Source organism: Toxotes jaculatrix, chromosome 4 (genome assembly GCF_017976425.1).
Source record: "Toxotes jaculatrix isolate fToxJac2 chromosome 4, fToxJac2.pri, whole genome shotgun sequence".
Taxonomy (NCBI): domain Eukaryota; kingdom Metazoa; phylum Chordata; class Actinopteri; family Toxotidae; genus Toxotes; species Toxotes jaculatrix.
The window spans coordinates 9,116,871-9,136,380 of record NC_054397.1 but is presented as its reverse complement, the minus strand read 5'-3'; the positions used below and the strand labels follow the sequence as shown (position 1 = coordinate 9,136,380).

Sequence of the window (19,510 nt, the reverse complement as noted above, 5' to 3'; positions counted from 1 at the left end):
AAATGTACAGCCACCCCACTTCTTTTTTTTTGAGGATCCTTTGAAGTTTGGAAAGGGGTGGATCGTTGAAAAATTCAGTGGAAAAAGAAGAACTATCCAATCGTAAATTCAATATGCTCAAACATTTTTACCACCGCCACGATGTAAAAGCACAACATTGGTCTGAAAGCATGATGGCTCTTCTTCACCACTCTCTTCATTGACCACTGCTGTAGAAATTATGATTGCAGCCAGGTGCCCATGTTAAGCAATTACCTGAAACATTTAGGGGATAGAAGCACCCATGAGAACTATCTGTTAAAAACACTCATAGGGCTGTAATTTTAACTCCGACACTGCGTCAGAGGCTGATGGTAACAAATTAAGAGTCTCTCTATTGAAAACTATTCTCACATCTGAAAGTATTTAATCACAACTACGAGGGAGAGCAGCCGAAAAATTAAATATGCCATGTCTGTACATCCACTCTTATTTTAACTGCGTGAGAGAGCAAACATTTTTTCATGCCGTTTCTTTTTCGTTGCAAGATGAGAAATTTGGAGAGAGAGGCTGTGTTCGAACTGACAGATTGTCCCAAAAATGTTGGAAATAGTGCAATACCACCAGACAAGGAAGACCTCATTAGTATATTTGTCCAGAAAATGCTACATCAAAATTTCACTTCCCATTTCAGTGCAAGATATCAACAAAAAGAAAAGATAACATCTCGTGTCATGTTTTCCTTTCCAGCTGAAACCAAAGGTCTTCCCTCCCTAAAGAGTGGTAAAAACAAAAACACGCTAGTGGACAAGAATGAGCCAGCTAGTAAGGCATTCAGATTAGACTTGCCTTGAATGGAAAAACAAATGAATAAAATAAGCACAATGAATAATCAGCATATGAAAGTACAAATGCATAAATGGCTAAAAAAGTGAGCACAATTATTTGCTTGTCTGTAGGCTGAAGCTGCGGCCAGCCCACCTACACAGGTCATTACAAAATTGTTGCTGAGAAAAGAACAGTCTGACAACTTGTGAGTCCAGGAATTAACCCGAGTGCTGCCATGAGTTGCAAAAACTATGGTCAGACTAAAAGAAAGGATCAACAGTGTGTGAATCACATTGTGAGACATTTACTCTTTCCAGAATGCAATCCTTAGTCCACTTAAATCATGGTTGTGTGGACCTATGACTTGTTAAACCAAGGACCAAGCATTTCACTGTCACCATCTTTTTAATGTACCCTTTTGTTTTGGGTGGGGGGGGTGGTAGGTGGGGTGGGGGGGGTGTAGTTCTTCAGACGCACCTCTTAACCATTTAACATCAAACAGAACTTGAGGCACCTATTGTCTCTACAAAACCCAGAACAGACACAATACAAAACAAATGTACAAAACTCACAGCAGATCATCTTAGGTAGTAAAACAGTATGGAAAAATGAAATATGCACCTGAAAAAAATCTTAAATCCTGTGAATACTGCAAGATTTTTTTTAAATCTGCTCCCAGTAGACAATAGTTCAAAATGAGCAGCTCCGCATTTTAGGAGGCAGTAAGCCCCGAACCGCTTTACGCTTTAGTAAGACTGGAAAAGGTGAAATAGAAGGCACCATCATGCTTTTATCAAGTCGAGAGAGAAATGAAAAAAAAAATATACACAAAAAACAAAACATACAGTAAACTATGATCTTTGCTTACATTACATTTACATTTATTCTGTTACTCCGCACTTAAGACAGGAAGGGAGGGAAGACGGACGGTGGTGTTGTCCGTCCCAGTTTCGCGGTCTAGCTGGCAGGGGAAAACATGAAGAAAAACAAACCTGGAATCCAAAGAAAAACAGAGCGAGCCGCCATCATTACCACCACTCCTATTGTCCAACTTTGTTTCTTGTTTATCCTTTGTCCCCCCACTCATTTGGTGAAAGTCCAGGATTTGGGTTTTTTTTTTTATTTATTTATTTATAAACGAGGAAAAATATAATGCAGATTTGCTTGTCATCTTGTCCATCCAGCAGTAATTGAAGCGTAGTTTTGGGTCAAAAGTGTGAAAAGTACATTGGTCACAGCAGACGGGCTGTGAGCGAGGCCTGCCCCGGTATGTCGTATCGCTTTGAGACAAAAGAGGTCTCTCCAGCTGCGTTCCGAGCATGGATGTCAATGTAACACGACAAAAGTACCCATTAGTGCATATTGATGAGTGCATTATGCAATTTTGAAGCAGTGGTCTCTCAAAAGGAAAAAAGTAAAAGGCAAGCTTTTCCCCTGGAACTGCACAAATTTTGCATCTGACTCTTTTCCAACAGTAACGGGCAGAAAACTACCATATAAAATGTGCAATACAGGGATTTCGTGAAGCAGCGCCCCAGTTAAGTCAAGGCATATAATCTCTTTTCCAAATGATGGGCTGTATTATCGTAGTTAAAAGTCTCATCAGTCCCTCCTAATGTGGCAGATTACTCCTGGTTGGTTTGCCTTTTTTCACGAATTTACAAATTAAAGTTTGTGAATTCTTGAGATACCCGAAAAGGATGCTCAGCTCACAACTAATAAGCAAAATTTTCTGTTTGCGTATTCTGTTTTGTCTATTTCACAAACAAATGGTTGACAGGCTGTGTCACATTCCAAAGCAAAGAGGGAACAAAAATAAAAAATAAACAAAAAACAAATATATACGTTTATACATGAAGATTTCTTTTCGTTAACGAGAACGGTTGAAGATGAAGAACACAGTACTACTTCCACACAGCAGGTGGTGCTCTCCTCAGCGGCGCTGGGTTGTGAAGCGACCCTCTCCCTGCCCGCCAGAGCCTCTTCCAGAGCCCATGCCAGGTTTGGGGGCCATGCCGCCTCGAGGTGGGGGTCCCCTCCCATCACGCTCACGCATCATTCCACTTCCCACGATGCCTCGTGAACCTCCGGGGCCCCGGTCGTTGCGCCTCATGTCCCGGCGTTCATCTCCACCACCACGGGTCTCTCGCTCACGCACCGCCCTGGTCTTCTTCTCCTCGACATTAAGTCGCACCTCGCCTCGAAACATGATGGGCTGCAAGGAGAAAAGCACGGTCACTACAGGAGAAACAAACGACAAAATATTTCCCTGCCTATTTCACAACCCATATCATTCACTGGTTTGCGCACACAGGTTTGTTCATCTGCCCCGGACGCTTCATAGCCATCACTCTGTGTCCAACTGGTCTGACCTGACCATCTCCGTCTCCCTGCCAGTGAAACATGCATCAGTTTGTTAATTCAGCTGGACCTCCTAGACTGTATTTCATTGTTTTGCAGGTTCCTGAAGCAACATGTCCATGTTACTTTTAGGTTTTGTAAAAAGTAAAATTAATGATGGTCTGAACACAGATTTAAGTACCTTGTTAAAAAGCTTGATTTGTTACGCACATGCCAACAGGAACACTACACTATGTATAAACAAGACTATGTATATATAAAAAGCAATAACTTTAGGCATCTTACATCCCACGGCGGCTAATTTAACTGAGCAGGGAAGTGAAGTTCAATGTCAAATTAACTGTATAAATGTGTGTCACCAAACCACCACCAAATGAATGAAAATGGGTAATGAAGTGTCAATACATGCCCCTTCTACCTTGGCCCCCAGGATTCTTTGCACAGGATCAGAGTCGTCAAAGACCACAAATCCAAAGTTGGGCAGCTTCCCACCAACGCCCTTGGTGTTAATCCGCAGCTCCACCACATTTCCATATGCTGCAACAAGAAAAGAAGATGTTTCATTCACCCTCAAAACACAGCAAGAAATGGAAAATGTGTTGACAAAGTGATTTTGGGGAAACGTACTCATGAAGAACTCTTTGAGCTCGCTCTCATCAATGTCATGTGGGAGGTTGCCAACAAAGAGCTGGTGGCTGTCTGGGTACCGGACAATTCGCCTGCTGTCCATGTCACCGGGTTCAGCGTCTCCCCTCCCACCTGCAGGTCAGAACAACAGGCAGAAAAACACGTCAGATCAGCTGACATGCATGATCTGTATTAAAAACCAAGAAAGTAAAATTCTTGGCATCAAGAAAGTTCTGACTGTCCTGTAATGTAATGTCCTTAAACGTTTATATTTACCTTTGTTAACAAAACTCAGGTGGGGTTTCCCTGTTTGCGACTCCGAAGATGCAACACCATCTAATGGTGACAGAGGCATGCAAACAGTAAGAATGACCAAATAAACAGCATCAAAAAAACAGATAAAGCCTAAATTTGTGGAAATAGTGTTGTCATTACCAGGTCTTGGACCCCGTGGAGTGAAAGCCGGTCTGTCGCGTGTGCGCTGGTCTCTGGGCCGAAGAGGTGCTGTCTGTGTCTCCGGCTTGGCTTCAACTCTGGGCTGTGTATGGGAAGATCAGATAAAGTCAGCACATCTGAGTAAAGTGTCTGTGCTAGTGTCTAACGCTCTGTACAGTGCTCATTTCCTTGGGCAGTTAAAACTGATAAAAACTTCTTTTGCCCCCTTGACTTACTTTGGTCTTTGTGGGAGCAACTTTATTTTGTTACCAAAAGCATCCAACTTCAGCTGTTTTCAGAGCAAATATGTTTCAAACAGTGAACAACATAACATGTAAAAACAGAACTTTTTACATGTAAAGAGAACATTATTTTTCCCCTGAACATGATTCAAACAAATCACAGCTAAAGGACGATGGCCTCTGCTTTGTATGGGGCCAACAGTCTGCTAATGCCCTGCCTCATCATTCTTGGGCTTCAGCGGCTCCCCATCCCCCCAAAAAGCCAGTCGCAAATGACTGCTGAACAATCACTCCGCTCATGAAACACACAATGAAAGGAAATATATGTTCTTGAAGAGATACAGCCTTTTTGAACACCAAACCGCCTTTTCAGAAAACCCATCTGTTACACGTGTAGATTTTATTTCCCTCATTTAAGGTTTTTGCAATATCAGAAAACAGCAAACAATAATTCTCCACACCTCAGCATATTAGAAGAACCATTGCACAGAGGTGGTCATCACTCACTTTTCATTGTTACTGATGCTGCTGCTAACCAGCATCTCATCTTTAATGCATGTATGAAAGAAACAGCTGAAAATGTGGCAGGCTCTTGCACAGTGACCCATTAGTAACGGCAGAACTGACAGTTCCTTTGTTCATTTTATTAGTGAATTTCAACTTCTTCACAAATTTTGTGTCCAGTGGTAGTTGGTTACCTGAGAGCTTGGCGCTTTAACAACATGGGGTGAGAGTCCAGAGGAGGTGACTGTGCCGGTAGGAGGCAGGTTTTTACTGGTCACCAGGGCCCAGGAGAAAGTCTGTGAGAGATGCAGTTATGCATCATTAAGACTGTAACAGTATCCTATTGACCACTATTCTAAAATATTAGCAGGTGTACCATTAGGGGAGTGCATCACAAAATGATGACAATCTAAAAAACTCCAGACCTCCTTTGTAAATTTTGTGTTTAATTGTCTTTTATTCAAGATTAGATAATTAAAAATCTTTTTATATGTAATATAGTCGGGTATCAAGACATAAATTTAAGGGTGGACATAATGGCTGTTCAGTCTAGAGAGACAGAGATTCAGTGAACTCAAACTACTATCACTTCTAATAATCTTACTCAGGTAAAAGAGATGTAAACCAGATAGAAACACATCTGTCTTACCTTGGGAGGCTCCTGGGTGTTTGGTGGGGACTCCACAGGAACTGGTGAAGGTGCTTTTTCCTCCATCTCTTCCAGAACCTTCTCATCTACTTCAGGTTTTATCTCCTCTACTTTGGGCTCTTGTTCAGGCTCTGGCTCTGGTTCTGGAGCTGGCTCCTCCATGGGCTCCTCCACTCCATTACTGCAGAGCACAAATCAGCATATTGTCACAATTTTCAGAGGCAAGACCCATCATGTTAGATTTACAAAACAGAAAGGCAAAAACATTTTAATATATTATCAAGTTTATGATAAACTTTTCACATACGTGACAGGGTGGGGTTCGTAATAGGTGGTGCTGTTGGGGCTTTCCTGAAGTGGCTCAGGGGAAGGCTGCCTCTCCTCTGGCTCCTCTTCAACTTCCTCCTCTGATTCTAAGCAAGAGAAAGTAGATAAACAAATTGACTTGACAAACTTATCTGCATGAACACACAAACAAAAAACTCAACAAAAAAAAACAAAATCTGTATCTTGGATTTTTTCAATATCATACCCTCATCAAGCTCAGCTTCTGAGTCTCCAAATACCTCGTCCTCATAACGGAAGATGTCATTGTGGACATAGAACTTGTTTGCCACCGAACCCTGGGAAGAAAAAAACATTTTTAGTACTCAAGTGTGTCCATTTAAAAAAATATCACAAGGTATCAATATAATCAATTTGGACAACTTTGAAATTTATTTTTTGCCACACTGGTACACTTAAAATTCTTCAATTCTTCGAAGTAATTTCATCATATCACCAACAACTCCCAATAAAACATTCTAAATAAATGGTCTGACTAAAATGGTAATCATTTGTTACCTAACTCCAGGTCAGTGCCTGTTAATGGTACAGAAAGGGAGAAGTACTCACCTCTGGAGCAAGCACAAAAGTTTGCATAAACTTCCTCATGGGCTGACCATTGTTGGACAGTTCTCCAAGCACTTGCACCACCACTCCATCACTCAGTGTGGCGTGGGCATCCACATGTCTGATCTTTGTGTGGCATTCACTAAACTGCAGGGACATGACCTTCTTGTGGATTTCCTAAAAGTGCAGAGACAAGTGCATAGCCAAATAAATAAATAGGAGGGACAGATTAGTCAAAACCTATAAACATCATCTTCTAATTTAAAATGGTATTTCCTGTTGTTTGGAGCCAAGTCTGTTTTTCTTGCAATTTGGTATCAATAGAGTATGACCACTATGGTTCAGTTCTCTGTTAATTGGATCGTTTGAGGGTGGAAAAAAAACAGCTTGAACTATTGTCTTGAAAAGCACACTTGTACTTTTCTTTCCTTGTTAGAATTAATATTGTAAATTGATCTCTTTGTTTTAGAATCAACCTGATCCCCTAAGATTTATTAACGAGGTTGAATCGCATAGCTGGCAGTAAGCAAACATTCGAGGTCAGCCAGTGTGCTCAGTTTCACATTCATGATTCAGTTCAACCTTAAAAAAAAACGAATGAATATTAAAACATTTTCTTATATGTGACAATTTTGGTCAAAAACCAATCAAGAGAAGTAATTTAATATGGAAATAGGCCAAAGAAAAAAAGAGCAGACGTTTTATATGATGTCACTGTGTCAAAATTGTTCCTCAAACACTGAGTTCTCCCTTAAATGCTGCCAATGATTTTTTTTCCATGCTGTATTCAGTTGTGTTAATCTAATATTTGTCTGGATGATCTAGCAGCAGGCACATACAACACTGTGTTTTGCAAGTGAATCTTCACTATTGGCTCATAGGACCTACCGCTTGCCCATACACTGCTTCCGCCAACTTCCCACTTGGGTCAAGTCCTCCATGAACATAGGAAGAGTTCCTCCCATAAAACCTAAAAGTATAACAATATGACAGTTATTGAACAACACTTAAATATTTGGTGTCTAAAACATCACATTTTGGAAATTACCTGTGCAGGAAATCTGGTGCCTTGTTTAAGAGTGTGTAATACTGCCTCACAAACTCCCGCCCTACAAGCAGGGGACTTGGCTTCTCCATCACCATTTCTTTGGTAAACAATATTAAGTGCTGAAATAGAAAACAAACAATTTAGTTATAATACTATCTAGAAATACAAGTTAATACATATGTATACATACACACCCAGCTGGCAGTTTATCAGGTACCAGTGAGTACAATTAAGAAGTCTGAAACTACAACAAACCCTGCCTTCATTAAGGTTTTACGTTTAGTTTCAATTATTGATTTAGGAGAGATGTTGATTAGCTTTATATTCATCTTGGTGGCGGTGCTTTGTGGTGCTGGTGAATTGCACTGCATTGTACTGAAAGGCAGTTTATTTGCCTGTAGTAATGCAATACAATTCAACTCAACAGAACCACAAGTCACAGCCTCCAAATGATCATACAGTAAAAGAAAACTGCTCTAAAACAACAAAAACTTAAAATTTTAGCTTTCATAAAAATTGTGTTTGTCGAGGGGTTGTTGTACTTGTTGTAAATTAAGCTTAGAGTCAGTCAGACCACTACATGAATTGATTGAGGTCAGGCTATTTTAAGGAAGCCCATTTTAATACTCATGAACGTTTACTGTGCTTCATGTAAAAATGACACATAATAAATGTGTCATTAAGTATAACAGGTGAGCTGAGTTAACAGAACAACGTTTCACTTTCTTTGTCTCATAAGGCCCATGGTTCATCTGACCCACATCAGTCCTATGGCAGAGGCAAGACAGCTGACTGTTTAGCTCGCTGGCTAACACACTAGCTCCCATCCAACTGCGCCATCACGTCCATCCAATGAGACAAAGAGAGAACCCGGTTACAGATAAAATTAAAAAAAGGGAAGCGACTGAGGCAGGCATTGAAATTAGTTATCGTGGAAAAGGAACTTTACCACAATTAAACCCCTACTCATAAAACTATACATCACATGGAACTGATACATTTGAGCATGGGTTTGTAGATAACTGGCCTACTTTACGGGGCCTTTCATGTCGATGCTAACAACAATTAGCAACCTCTCACATTTGTCGCATGTCCATTAGCGACGTGACCTGACAGATCCAAACCTGTTCTACAGATTTCAGTAATACGGTGAGCCTACACTGTCAGCCAGGTCAACGTAATACATGCTATAAAAACAAACGAAAGAACATTAATACTAATATGCCGGCCTCTTCACTCTTCGCACATTGCTAGGTCGCTCGCTAACATTAGCTGTAGCTAACTTGTGGCGTCGTCGTTTTTCCTTCTGCCGGTGGTCAATTTTACACTGCGTGGGAGCGATATAATTACAAATAAACACTTTGACGTTGTCGGTCAACAGCGAAAATGGACAAACGGACTAAATATTAGTTTACGTCAAAACAAACAACTTGCAAGCTGGTTACAAGCGGGGGAAATCATCAAGTCAACCTGACGTTAAGCCCTGTGATAGCCATTGTAGCGCACCAATAAACTATGTCCATTTTATGCTAAAGAGGCTCCACATTTGACAACATCAACTCCTTTTTGTAATCAGTTGTATGATTACCGTTAAAAACCTAAGACAACGTTTGGCTCACTCAAACTTTAAAATAAAACCACCCACAACTTACACGGACTGTCGAACCATTATCAATGAAACAAGTTCAATGCTATGCTAGCTCCAAGAAAACAAAGGAAGGCATATTTCAGGCATGTTTTTTTTTTCCTCAAACATTTTAACTACATAGCTAATATGGGGTATCTGTACAGTAGAGACACACATAGCTGGCAACTCTTGACAAGTTGCTGGTTGTCTATCGAGCAGTCACAGTATTAAATAGACAATGCAGCTAACATTAGCTGGTATGGTTAGCTTAGTTGTCAGTCGTCTCATAGCTGACTTAGCTTGGAGGATGGCTAACTTACCTTATGAAAGACCTATCTATGTAGACAGAATTATCTGAAATAAATAATTACGAGTAACCGACTGTAAACTGTGCTGAAATACAGAGTATCCCAGGTGAAGTGTTGTAATATTTCCCCCGTTCCACTCCCTGACAGTTTATGATCTCTGCTGTGCCAGAGATTGAAGATTTAAAGTGATAGGGTCAATTTATTGTTTTACCCCTGCAGTCTGGGGCAGGGAACCCCCATCACAACGACTCAGCCAATGGACTGTTTACACTGGGCAACATAACCCCGCCCCCAAGACTTCTTACTACACTGTAAAATGTAACATCTTAAAAATATGAGCGACGGCTGTCTTAAACAAAAAACACCTAACATCAGAGCTAGCATAAAAGCACTGATTTAAGTACCAACCATGATTTTACATCTCTGAAGTAAATCAAAACGAATTTCCATCATCGTTTTCTTAAAACTATAAAAAAGAAGAGTAACCGGGGTTTCAGTTCTTAAACAATGCATCCTGGGAACCCTGCTAATATTCTAGTGAGTGAATTTCCCATGGGGATGAATAAAGTCTATCTATCTACCTATCTATCAGAGGCTATAGGCCCTCACTCACTTTCATTATGAGGTCAGTGAATGTCAGTTATCTGGCAAATTGACTTGTAAACTATGCATTAAACGCTGTGTCAAAGAAAATTGTGTTTTGATTTTTAAAAAATGTAAAAACTGGGATGCATAATTCCAGTTCTAGTTGTCTTTGCTACTACATTGCTACAAGTGTACTGGCTCCTACAAATGTGGATGCTGAGCGCCACCAAGTGGTCAAGTCGGTTTTGTGTCTTTCACTTTGAGTAAAGCAGAGAACTCAGTTTGGTCACAGAAAAAGTATTTTAATATCTAATTGAATAAAAAGTTTTAAATTTGAGAACCATAACAGAAAAGTAACAAAATCATAGTCAGAGAGTTAAGTTGAGACCACAAAGAAAAACAAAATGACAACAAAGTCACAAAATTACCAAAAAGAGACCAAAAATGACCATAAAGAGATGCAAAATGAACAGAGTCGCAAAAAGACCAAAAGGTGATCCAAAACAACTGCAAAGAGCCCAAAAATTACCGTAAAGAGACGCAAAATAACCTCAGAGATGCAAAACAACTAAGAGACCAAAGCTTACCGCAGAGACAAAAAATGGCCTTAAAAAGCTGCAAAACGAACAGAAGGAGGTGAAAATGACCAGAGAGATGCAAAACAAGCACAGAAATGCAAAACGACAACAAAGAGAAAATCAATTAACACAAAGAGATACAAAAAGACTACTAAGTTAACAAAAATTACCTTAACGAGACACAAAACAACCTCAAGGAGACACAAAACGTCCCTTTCACTTTGTGGGTCCTATACAGGAAGGGTGGGGGGCCTTTTACCTGTCCATGTCTAAAACACTTTGAATAGCCTTGTTGGTAGCCTTGGTACTCCTCTCAGCTAGGCGCCTTGTTGCCCTAGCAACCGCTGACCCAAACATTTAGAGATTGTGTAACCCACTTCTGTATTAATCTAGATAGTTTAAAAAACATTTTTAAGTAAATGCAAAAACTAAAGGCCTATTGGTCGTCATAATGGGTTAAAAAGCTCTTAATGAAAGGGTTTATAGAAAACTTTTTAACTGAGTTCTGATTTTTTTTTTCGAATCAGCAAAAACAGTCCAATTTTTACAAGCTGCAAATTCAAAGCGTTTATTTATGAAGACGTTTGAAATGCTAAGCACATTTCTGTGAAGAAAAAATGCTTTCCACTGTGGTGTTTTCCATCTTTTACTGCGACGCCATGACTTCTAATGTAATCTGAGTCGGTCCCGAACAAATGAGGGTGAGAGTTTTTTCGGGGAACAGTTCAGGAACAAGATGGCTGTCCTGGGACAAGAAAACTATCTTTCGTCTTTTTAACGCGGTCGTTATCTCCAAGTAAGCAGTTGAACGTCGAACAACCTTAAACGCTTTAAAGGCATCGTTTTAGAGTAACGGAACTGTTTTTTTTAGACGCAAGTGAAGCTCGCTTGAAATTTTCTCAAGGAAAGTTTTTTTAACGGTTTGGTGGGGGTGAAAATTAAAGATTAACGTTGGCTGTAAAGAGCATGATATAGTGTTAATGAAATATCTCTATTGGGACTTTTACATACAGCGTAACATTTTTTTTTACTTAGGTTGTTTAGTTAGTTTTTTGACTAACTTTCCCAACTTGTCTGTTTTTGGTTTATATGCGTTCATTAGTTGAGTATCTCCGCAGCGAAAATGCTTGAAATGCTTCAGCCGTTATAAACAGTTACCAGATATTTTTGGAAAACATCTAACTTTTCCAGATGCCTCACACCAGATAAAAAAAAAAGAAAGCGAGAGATATCTGGACAATGAGTTCATCCCGAGTCAGACCTCAGCAGCTACCGCTGAGCCAGGCTGGCAGGTTGCCGCACAGACTCGACTCCAGCGAGGGGATAGAGATGGAGAACATCCAGCATCAAGACCTGGGTCTCGGAGGAGTCATAGGCACCCCGTCCCCTCCGTCGAGACAAGCATGGAGCCGGGATAACCCGGGATTTGAGCCCGAGGATGAGATTATGGAAGCCGATTGGCCTCCAGCGAGCCCCGGGAGGCGATCGGTGTCCACGGCCTCTAGCAGCAGCTGCAGCAGCGGCCTGGGCAGCTACACCGGTGGGGGCAGCAGCACCCACATCCCCCGAGGAGGACTCTACCCGACCCCGACCGTGGATGCTCAGCAGCAGGAAAGGCATGAGCATCCCAGCTGTATGAAACAGATACTCCAAAAAATCAGAAGTTAGTCACTCTCTTTATGTTTTGCAAATGCACTTTTATTGTCACGTTCAAGTCCTCCGAAAACAAGTTAATTTAATCTCTACAATCGCGATAGTATCCACATAAAATGAATTTAAGAGTTGCCAATCTGTAAAGTTTATCAACAAAGTCCTTTACTGCACAGTAAGCCTTTATCTAAAAAAAAAAAAAAATGAAGTGACAGTTCAAGTTAAATCAAATGACATTCAAGTTACAACAAAACAAAACAAAACAAAACAAAACAAAAAAACTAACTAAAACTCTCTAATAAATTGTTAATTGCAATGTCAATGTTGTCTTTGGTCTAATATTTACATATTTGGGAATCTCTAGTGTTGCCAGTGCACTTCTGCTCTTTATAGATCCAAAGCAGAACATATTTTACTCAAGAATTTGTGTAATTGAATCTCCCTGTATAAATGGTACATATACTAAAGTCCTCATGAATTGTTGTTTCCTTTGCAGTTTTGTGGGGCACAGAGCTGATGGAGGACAGTGACAGCAGTCGAGAAAGATACCTCAGGAACGTACTGAGGGAGATGCTTACATATATTGCCTTCCTTATCACTATTTGCATCTGTAAGTAAACACTCAAAAATTAAGCAAGATGACATGACTGTTGTGCACACAGTTTGGAAATTACTCATCTGTTTTAAGTATAGTTGTCAGCTTCACTGTTGTGGAATCAAATTCCCGTGCATTTTTTAAATCAAATTTGATATGTTTGCAACAATAATTCACATAGACTGTGAGTGCTATACTCAATTAAGGCCTGTGGTATTAACCTTCCTTAGATAGAGAGTGGTTAGACTGTCCATAGGACCATGTCCACAATACCTATGTCGTGTTTGGTGAAATATGCATAAAGAAATTGCTTGTGTCTGGGAAGTCAGTCCTGGATTGAAGTGTCAATAGATCCAAGTGACTCATAGAAAGATCTTTAAAATGTGGCAACAAATATGCTTGGGCACCTCTCCTGTTAAAGTCATTTTCCAGACTCTCAGGGCATTCTTAACAGTTTTGGCATCTGAACACCACATCTCCTATACTTGTCAAGGGGCTTAAATTCCAACAACAGCACATGTTTGAGGACCACATTTTCAATTGGTAAAAAGAATTGAAATGTTTGTGATGAAAAAAAAACTTACAGTAAAGTTTCTCTACTTTTTTTCTCCGATGCAATGCCAAACTGTGGTTTAGGGTGGGTCAGGAAATGATTTCCGGGCAGACTGGATTAAGGCATATTCTGCCAGGCAGAGCTTGACTAGTAAAAGCAGTTTCAAGAGCTACTCCCTGATGAATACTGTATGCAACACGAAATAATAAACTATAGTCTGGACTAAATTACATCCAATCTTATTTTGAGTGAGTGTGTGTCAAGTAGTAGCAAGGTCATGCTGGATGTAAACAACACATTTATGTACACACAAAACATTCACTTAGTGTTAAATCTCCTGTTTTAATCTGCATCTTGTGGTTGTTGTAACTGGTGCTAATGGGAATATTACATCCTATGTACTGTTACTAATGGTTATGTTATACTGTGATTTGTTCTGCAGTAACCTATGGAATGGTGAGTGCCAATATGTACTACTATACCAAAGTCATGTCTCAGCTTTTCCTGGACACACCGCTGTCTGCTGGGGACCCGTCTACTTTTAGGCACCTTTCAACAATGGAGGATTTCTGGAAGGTAAAATGAAACACTCACCAAACACACCAAAGTCCAAATACATAGCAAGCTCCACAGCCATCGCACAAACTGAAGATATATCAATACAGACAGCCATTAGCAAATCAAAATAGTAGAAATATTAATATTGAGAATAATCATAAATTGCAGTATCTATAACTCCAAAACACATTAGGAAAATTAGCATTTTGTATTAAATGAATAATCAACAAAAACTGTGATTTATTAGAAGCTAATCTATTCACAATAGACATTTGTTGCTTCATTAGAAATTAACCTAATTTGAAGAAAAGATTCAAAAGATCCAGACATTTTGGAGGAATCTCTTTCTCAGTGGTTAACAAAGACTAATTTAAAGTAAAAATAAACCCGGCCTCTTCTGTGCCAAAATCCTGACTGTCCTAAACTTGTAGTTCACAGAGGGGCCTTTCCTCAATGGCATGTACTGGGAAGTGTGGTACAACAACAAGAGTCTGCCAGAGAATCAAAGTCTCATCTACTATGAGAACCTCCTCCTCGGGGTGCCACGGCTCCGACAGGTCAAAGTCCGCAATGAATCCTGCTCCATCCACGAAGATCTGAGAGATGAAGTTCAGGACTGCTACAACATGTACACCCCAACCAATGAGGACACGACCCCCTTTGGCCCCAAGAATGGAACTGCGTAAGTCCATGCATTTAATTTGATAGTATTAGATTTAGAAAAAAGTACAAATTGATAAATGACTAGTGCAAACACAACACATTGTCTTACTTCTCAGTACAGTACAGTATTGGTTAAAAAGAAGACTAGAGCTTTATATGTATTGTTATATGTATTACACTAACAAATGTGTGCATCCTAATTTCTTTCCTCTTGGTGTCTGTCAGGTGGGTCTATACAACAGAGAATAAGATGAATGGCAGCAGTTATTGGGGTCAGGTATCTAAATATGGAGGTGGGGGATACTACCAAGATCTGTCTCGTACGAAAGAGGAGTCATCAGTCCAACTGCAGTTTCTCAAAGACCACCTATGGCTGGACAGAGGCACCCGAGCGGTCTTTATGGACTTCTCTGTCTACAATGGAAACATCAACCTCTTCTGTATTGCTAGGTGAGAATCGTCAGTCAGAACTTTGATTTATCTCCACATTATAACAGTGGCAGCTTGTAACTACCATGTTATGAATACTGATAGTTGAAATAATTTGATGTATGTGTCAGGTTGTTGGCAGAGTTCCCTGCTACTGGTGGGGTGGTAACCTCCTGGCAGTTCCAAACAGTGCGTCTGATGCGATATGTGTCCAGCTGGGACTACTTTGTGGGTGTGTGTGAGGTGGCATTCTGCCTTTTCACTCTGTACTACGTGGTGGAGGAGGTGCTAGAGATCCGCATCCACCGCCTGCATTACTTCAAGAGCCTGTGGAACTGTCTGGATGTTCTTATTCTGGTGGTTCGTATCAAGGTTATATACAGGATTATTAAAGTAATGCAATAGTCATTTTAATAGTCATTCACTGACTTTTTGCTCTTTCTGCCCTTTTTTCAGTTGAGCGTTGTTGCTATCATCATGAACATAACCAGAACAGCCATGGTGGGCAGTCTTCTCAAAGGCCTGTTGGAGAACCACACTGCTCACCCCAGCTTTGAGCCACTGGCCAACCTGCAGGTCCAGTTCAATAACGTGGCAGCAGTCATCGTCTTTTTTTCCTGGGTCAAGGTATGTCGCTTTCCCCTTCGGTTTATCATCACTCCAAAACTACCATTGTGTAATCATAAGAACCATAAGAACAACTGTAGACTGACTTAACATTTTGCACTTCCTCTCAGCTTTTTAAGTTCATAAACTTCAATAAGACCATGAGTCAGCTGTCCAGCACTATGTCGCGCTGTGCCAAGGACCTTGTGGGTTTTGCCATCATGTTCTTCATCATCTTCTTGGCGTATGCTCAGCTAGCCTACTTAGTGTTTGGAACCCAAGTCAACGATTTCAGCACTTTCCAAGCCAGCATGTAAGAACATTCAGCAGAGCATAGCCCACAAATGTATAAATTCTTCTGACAGTTGATGTTTCTAATGTTTCAAAATGTCCAAATGTTTTGCTGTTTCTGCAGTTTTACCCAGTTTCGTATCATTCTGGGAGACTTTGAGTTCACTGAGATCGAGGAGGCAAACCCAGTGCTTGGACCTATCTACTTCACCACCTTTGTCTTCTTTATTTTCTTCATTCTCATGGTGAGCAGGGGTCACCTTTTGTGTTGAAGTAATAAGTTTGCTTGTGTTATTAACATGGACTCCTGACTAATACGAGGGTTAATTTTCTTTCCATTTAGAATATGTTCCTGGCCATCATCAATGACACATACTCTGAGGTGAAGGCGGACATGTCCCAGCAGAGGTCTGAGATGGAGATGACCGACCTCATTAAGAAGGTATGGAACCACACCTCCATTAACCCTAATCCTTGTCTGTGCTGCCTAACACATGAAGTGCCAAGATCATGCCAGCTGACTTGTTTAATGAAATGCAATAATTTTTAGTGTTCCTCTAACCCTCTCTCTCTTAGGGTTGTAACAAAGCTTTGATGAAGTTGAGACTGAAGAAGACAGCAGTAGACGACATCTCTGACAGTTTGCGTCAGGCTGGGGGCAAACTGAACTTTGATGAACTCCGTCAGGATCTTAAAGGGTGACCAAAACATCAAATCCTGCTAAAAGCTATTAAATATCATGATATCTATGTAATGCTTGGTTTACTTTAATTTGTTGTTGTTTGATGCCACCTGTCCTGAGTGTGTTTTGATTCTTTCTTTGCTCAGAAAGGGACACACAGATGCAGAGATTCAGGCCATCTTTGCCAAGTATGATCACGATGGTGATCAGGAGCTGACAGAGCATGAACACCAGCAAATGAGAGACGACCTGGAGAAAGAGAGAGTGAGTGATGATGCCAACAGTTTGTCCCTTTGGTTTTGGCGATTGAATAAATATCAGAAACGCATATAAACACAGCACATCCTCTGGTTGAGTACACAGCCACAGTACCTGCAGATGCTCAGTGTGTTTCTGCTCGTATGCTAGGAGGACTTGGATCTGGAACGCAATTCGCTGACTAGACCCAGCAGCGGGCGGAGCTTCCCTCGTACCCAGGACGACTCGGAGGAGGACGATGACGAGGACAGCGGCCACAGCTCTCGTCGCCGTGGCAGCAGCTCGGGTGGTGTCTCCTATGAGGAGTTTCAAGTGTAGGGATCTTAAGTTTTTATTATGCTGTAAATTAAGTGCAGGTCAATTAGTGAATGAAAGTTGAACGACTAACTAGTACCTTCCTTTAGACTGACATGCACGGAGCAGGAAAATTTACATTTGAGCAATACAAACACGTTGGTACTTTCTGGTGGTCAAACTATGTAAGGGTAATATCATTTCTAAATTATATCAAACAACAGGTGCAGTTTCTTGTTGCTTATCAGCCAACGTATACATCCAGACCTATAAATCTGTAAGGTGTGAAAATCATCAGATAATATTGGCAGACATTGATTAATCAGTCAATATTTGAAGTTTCCCCTCAGTCAAAAACTTCGCTGCCCCTTTTTTCAGTTTTGAGGTTTTAAAAACAGTAATATGAACCATCATGACTGTAGTAGTATGATACATTTGGCATGTAATATAATAAGGGAACTGATGGCTTTCTGTTTCTAAGGCTGGTGAGACGTGTGGACCGGATGGAGCACTCTATTGGCAGCATAGTGTCCAAGATAGATGCTGTGATCGTGAAGCTGGAGGCCATGGAGAGAGCTAAACTTAAAAGGAGAGATGTGCTGGGCAGGCTGCTTGACGGAGTCATGGAGGTGAGACGCAGTGGATACACAATCAGTGCATGTTGCCCTACAGCCTAGCGTCTCACCGCACCATTGGCCCTATAATACACACCAAACACACCAAAAAAGAGCATCTTAAATCACTCATACAATTAAAATTAACAAACCATATACCTACAGTAAAAGGTTCACCACTGTGGCCATTGTGAGATGTGTGTATGTAAACATTGTGTATAACTTAAATTGTTTCTGACTGTCAGGATGAGCGTATGGGACGGGACACAGACGCCCACAGGGAGCAGATGGAGAGGCTGGTGAGAGAGGAACTTGAGCGGTGGGAGTCTGATGATATGGTCTCACAGGTCAGCCACCCACAGCCAGCCACTCCTCTCGGCCCCCGCCCTCGTCCATCTTCTTCCCTGTCCACCGATGGACTCGACACAAGCACAAATGGGAGCGGCCATGTGTGATGTCTTGGCCCGCTGAAGAATATTCCACTCTGGCAAGAACTCTCTATTGGAAATTTCCCTTCAGCGGTACAAGTAACTTTGTATGTGGGACAATTTTTGCTAAACAAAATAATTACTGAAGCTGTTTAAATTCCTTGACATATTACAGAGGAGGTGACAAAGTCAAACTTACCTCACCTCAGATACTTCAATGCACTGAAAGTGAGTGAAGTTCTCCTAAGAGACATCTAAAAGTACTCTTAAATCAGTCTAAAGCTACTATCAAGTATAACTTAAACAGAATGATGAAAGGAAACATAAAATGTCTGAAAGAAGTTGAAGAATAATGAAGGATTTACAGAACAGTATTATACACAGTATTGTATAATAATACAGCAGCTGCAAACATACTCAGTTACACTCAGAATGCACAGCTTATAATTTTAGTATTACAAGAGAAATATGCTCACCTGCTTTTGATCACCAATTTTCGCATTTCATCAAATACCAAAAAGGCATTTCTTTGAATGTTAATTTTGCTGATTATTTTTTCATCATTTTAACATACAGTAGGTACAAGTGTGGCACATTCTGTCATATTTACTCATTCTTCTGTACGTCAATTAAGTAGCTTCTTATCATTTTATGATAAATATTGTAACTTGAAACAAACTTCAATTTGGAGTGCATCTAGTGTTCATGGGAAACCCATGCATATATAATTTTTTTCCCTGTGCCTTTTTTTTACAATATATTTCTTTTTTAATCTGTTAAGCCAAATAAAGTGTTATTATTAAATTAAAAAGTTTGTTTTATGTTTTGTTCCATGAAGTTCCACTTCATATGTTTTTTTTTTTATTGTTTTGTTACGTTTGATTGGTTTGCCTCATTGAGAACAAAGTCCATCTAAAGTAGCAGTTTACTGAAAGTATTTCCTTCTGTTTATTTTGATGATATATAATTATAGATAGATGAAAAGCCTACTGAAATAATAAATGTTTAAAACAAACGTTAACATTTTTTTTATCGTAGGCATAAATTCACATTAGTGGACAATTAAAGTATTCAGTCATTCAGTCTTTATTTCATGGGTCTGTAATTTCCTAATTATTTTCTAGAAAAATTCCTAAAAAGAATTATGTAATCTGAAAATGCAGAGACTACAGACACAATTGTGTTGTGTTCATTACTGCATTGAGCTGTACTGAGTTTAAAATTTGC

General features: G+C 40.2%; 2 protein-coding genes across 5 annotated transcripts; one reads left to right on the top strand and one right to left on the bottom strand.

Moving 5' to 3' along the window:
* Positions 1 to 1,095: 1,095 nt before the first annotated feature.
* g3bp2a (G3BP stress granule assembly factor 2a) lies at positions 1,096 to 9,684 on the bottom strand. 3 transcript variants are annotated; one of them, XM_041035812.1, is made up of 13 exons: positions 9,512 to 9,684; positions 7,565 to 7,683; positions 7,405 to 7,486; positions 6,520 to 6,693; positions 6,158 to 6,248; positions 5,933 to 6,038; positions 5,626 to 5,806; positions 5,171 to 5,272; positions 4,231 to 4,333; positions 4,072 to 4,131; positions 3,796 to 3,927; positions 3,578 to 3,705; positions 1,096 to 3,022 (listed from the first exon to the last, which is right to left on the bottom strand). In XM_041035812.1, exons 2-13 carry the CDS (start codon positions 7,657 to 7,659, stop codon positions 2,741 to 2,743), a joined length of 1,536 nt encoding a protein of 511 aa, XP_040891746.1. In that variant the 5' UTR covers positions 7,660 to 7,683; positions 9,512 to 9,684; the 3' UTR covers positions 1,096 to 2,740. The 3 variants fall into 3 exon arrangements, with proteins under 3 accessions (XP_040891746.1, XP_040891749.1, XP_040891748.1); XM_041035815.1 differs by having other exon boundaries at positions 3,587 to 3,705; XM_041035814.1 differs by having other exon boundaries at positions 5,933 to 6,032.
* Positions 9,685 to 11,370: 1,686 nt separating this feature from the next.
* pkd2 (polycystic kidney disease 2) lies at positions 11,371 to 19,088 on the top strand. Of its 2 annotated transcripts, none has more exons than XM_041036941.1 (15): positions 11,371 to 12,325; positions 12,809 to 12,922; positions 13,903 to 14,036; positions 14,450 to 14,700; positions 14,907 to 15,131; positions 15,242 to 15,470; positions 15,567 to 15,737; positions 15,848 to 16,029; positions 16,132 to 16,252; positions 16,351 to 16,449; positions 16,584 to 16,705; positions 16,836 to 16,953; positions 17,101 to 17,261; positions 17,723 to 17,870; positions 18,101 to 19,088. In XM_041036941.1, exons 1-15 carry the CDS (start codon positions 11,902 to 11,904, stop codon positions 18,308 to 18,310), a joined length of 2,709 nt encoding a protein of 902 aa, XP_040892875.1. In that variant the 5' UTR covers positions 11,371 to 11,901; the 3' UTR covers positions 18,311 to 19,088. The 2 variants fall into 2 exon arrangements, with proteins under 2 accessions (XP_040892875.1, XP_040892874.1); XM_041036940.1 differs by having other exon boundaries at positions 17,098 to 17,261.
* The last annotated feature ends 422 nt before the right edge of the window (positions 19,089 to 19,510 follow it).

Bases quoted from the DNA above. Each gene is read 5' to 3' on its own strand.
- pkd2 (XM_041036940.1), top strand. From the start codon at position 11,902: ATGAGTTCATCCCGAGTCAGACCTCAGCAGCTACCGCTGAGCCAGGCT. The intron at 16,030-16,131 runs GTAAGAACATTC...CTGTTTCTGCAG, and splicing joins AGCACTTTCCAAGCCAGCAT to TTTTACCCAGTTTCGTATCA. The intron at 16,954-17,097 runs GTGAGTGATGAT...CTCGTATGCTAG, and splicing joins ACGACCTGGAGAAAGAGAGA to GAGGACTTGGATCTGGAACG.
- g3bp2a (XM_041035812.1), bottom strand. From the start codon at position 7,659: ATGGTGATGGAGAAGCCAAGTCCCCTGCTTGTAGGGCGGGAGTTTGTG. The intron at 6,039-6,157 runs GTATGATATTGA...TCTCTTGCTTAG, and splicing joins AGAAGCTGAGCTTGATGAGG to AATCAGAGGAGGAAGTTGAA. The intron at 5,807-5,932 runs GTATGTGAAAAG...TGTGCTCTGCAG, and splicing joins TACGAACCCCACCCTGTCAC to TAATGGAGTGGAGGAGCCCA.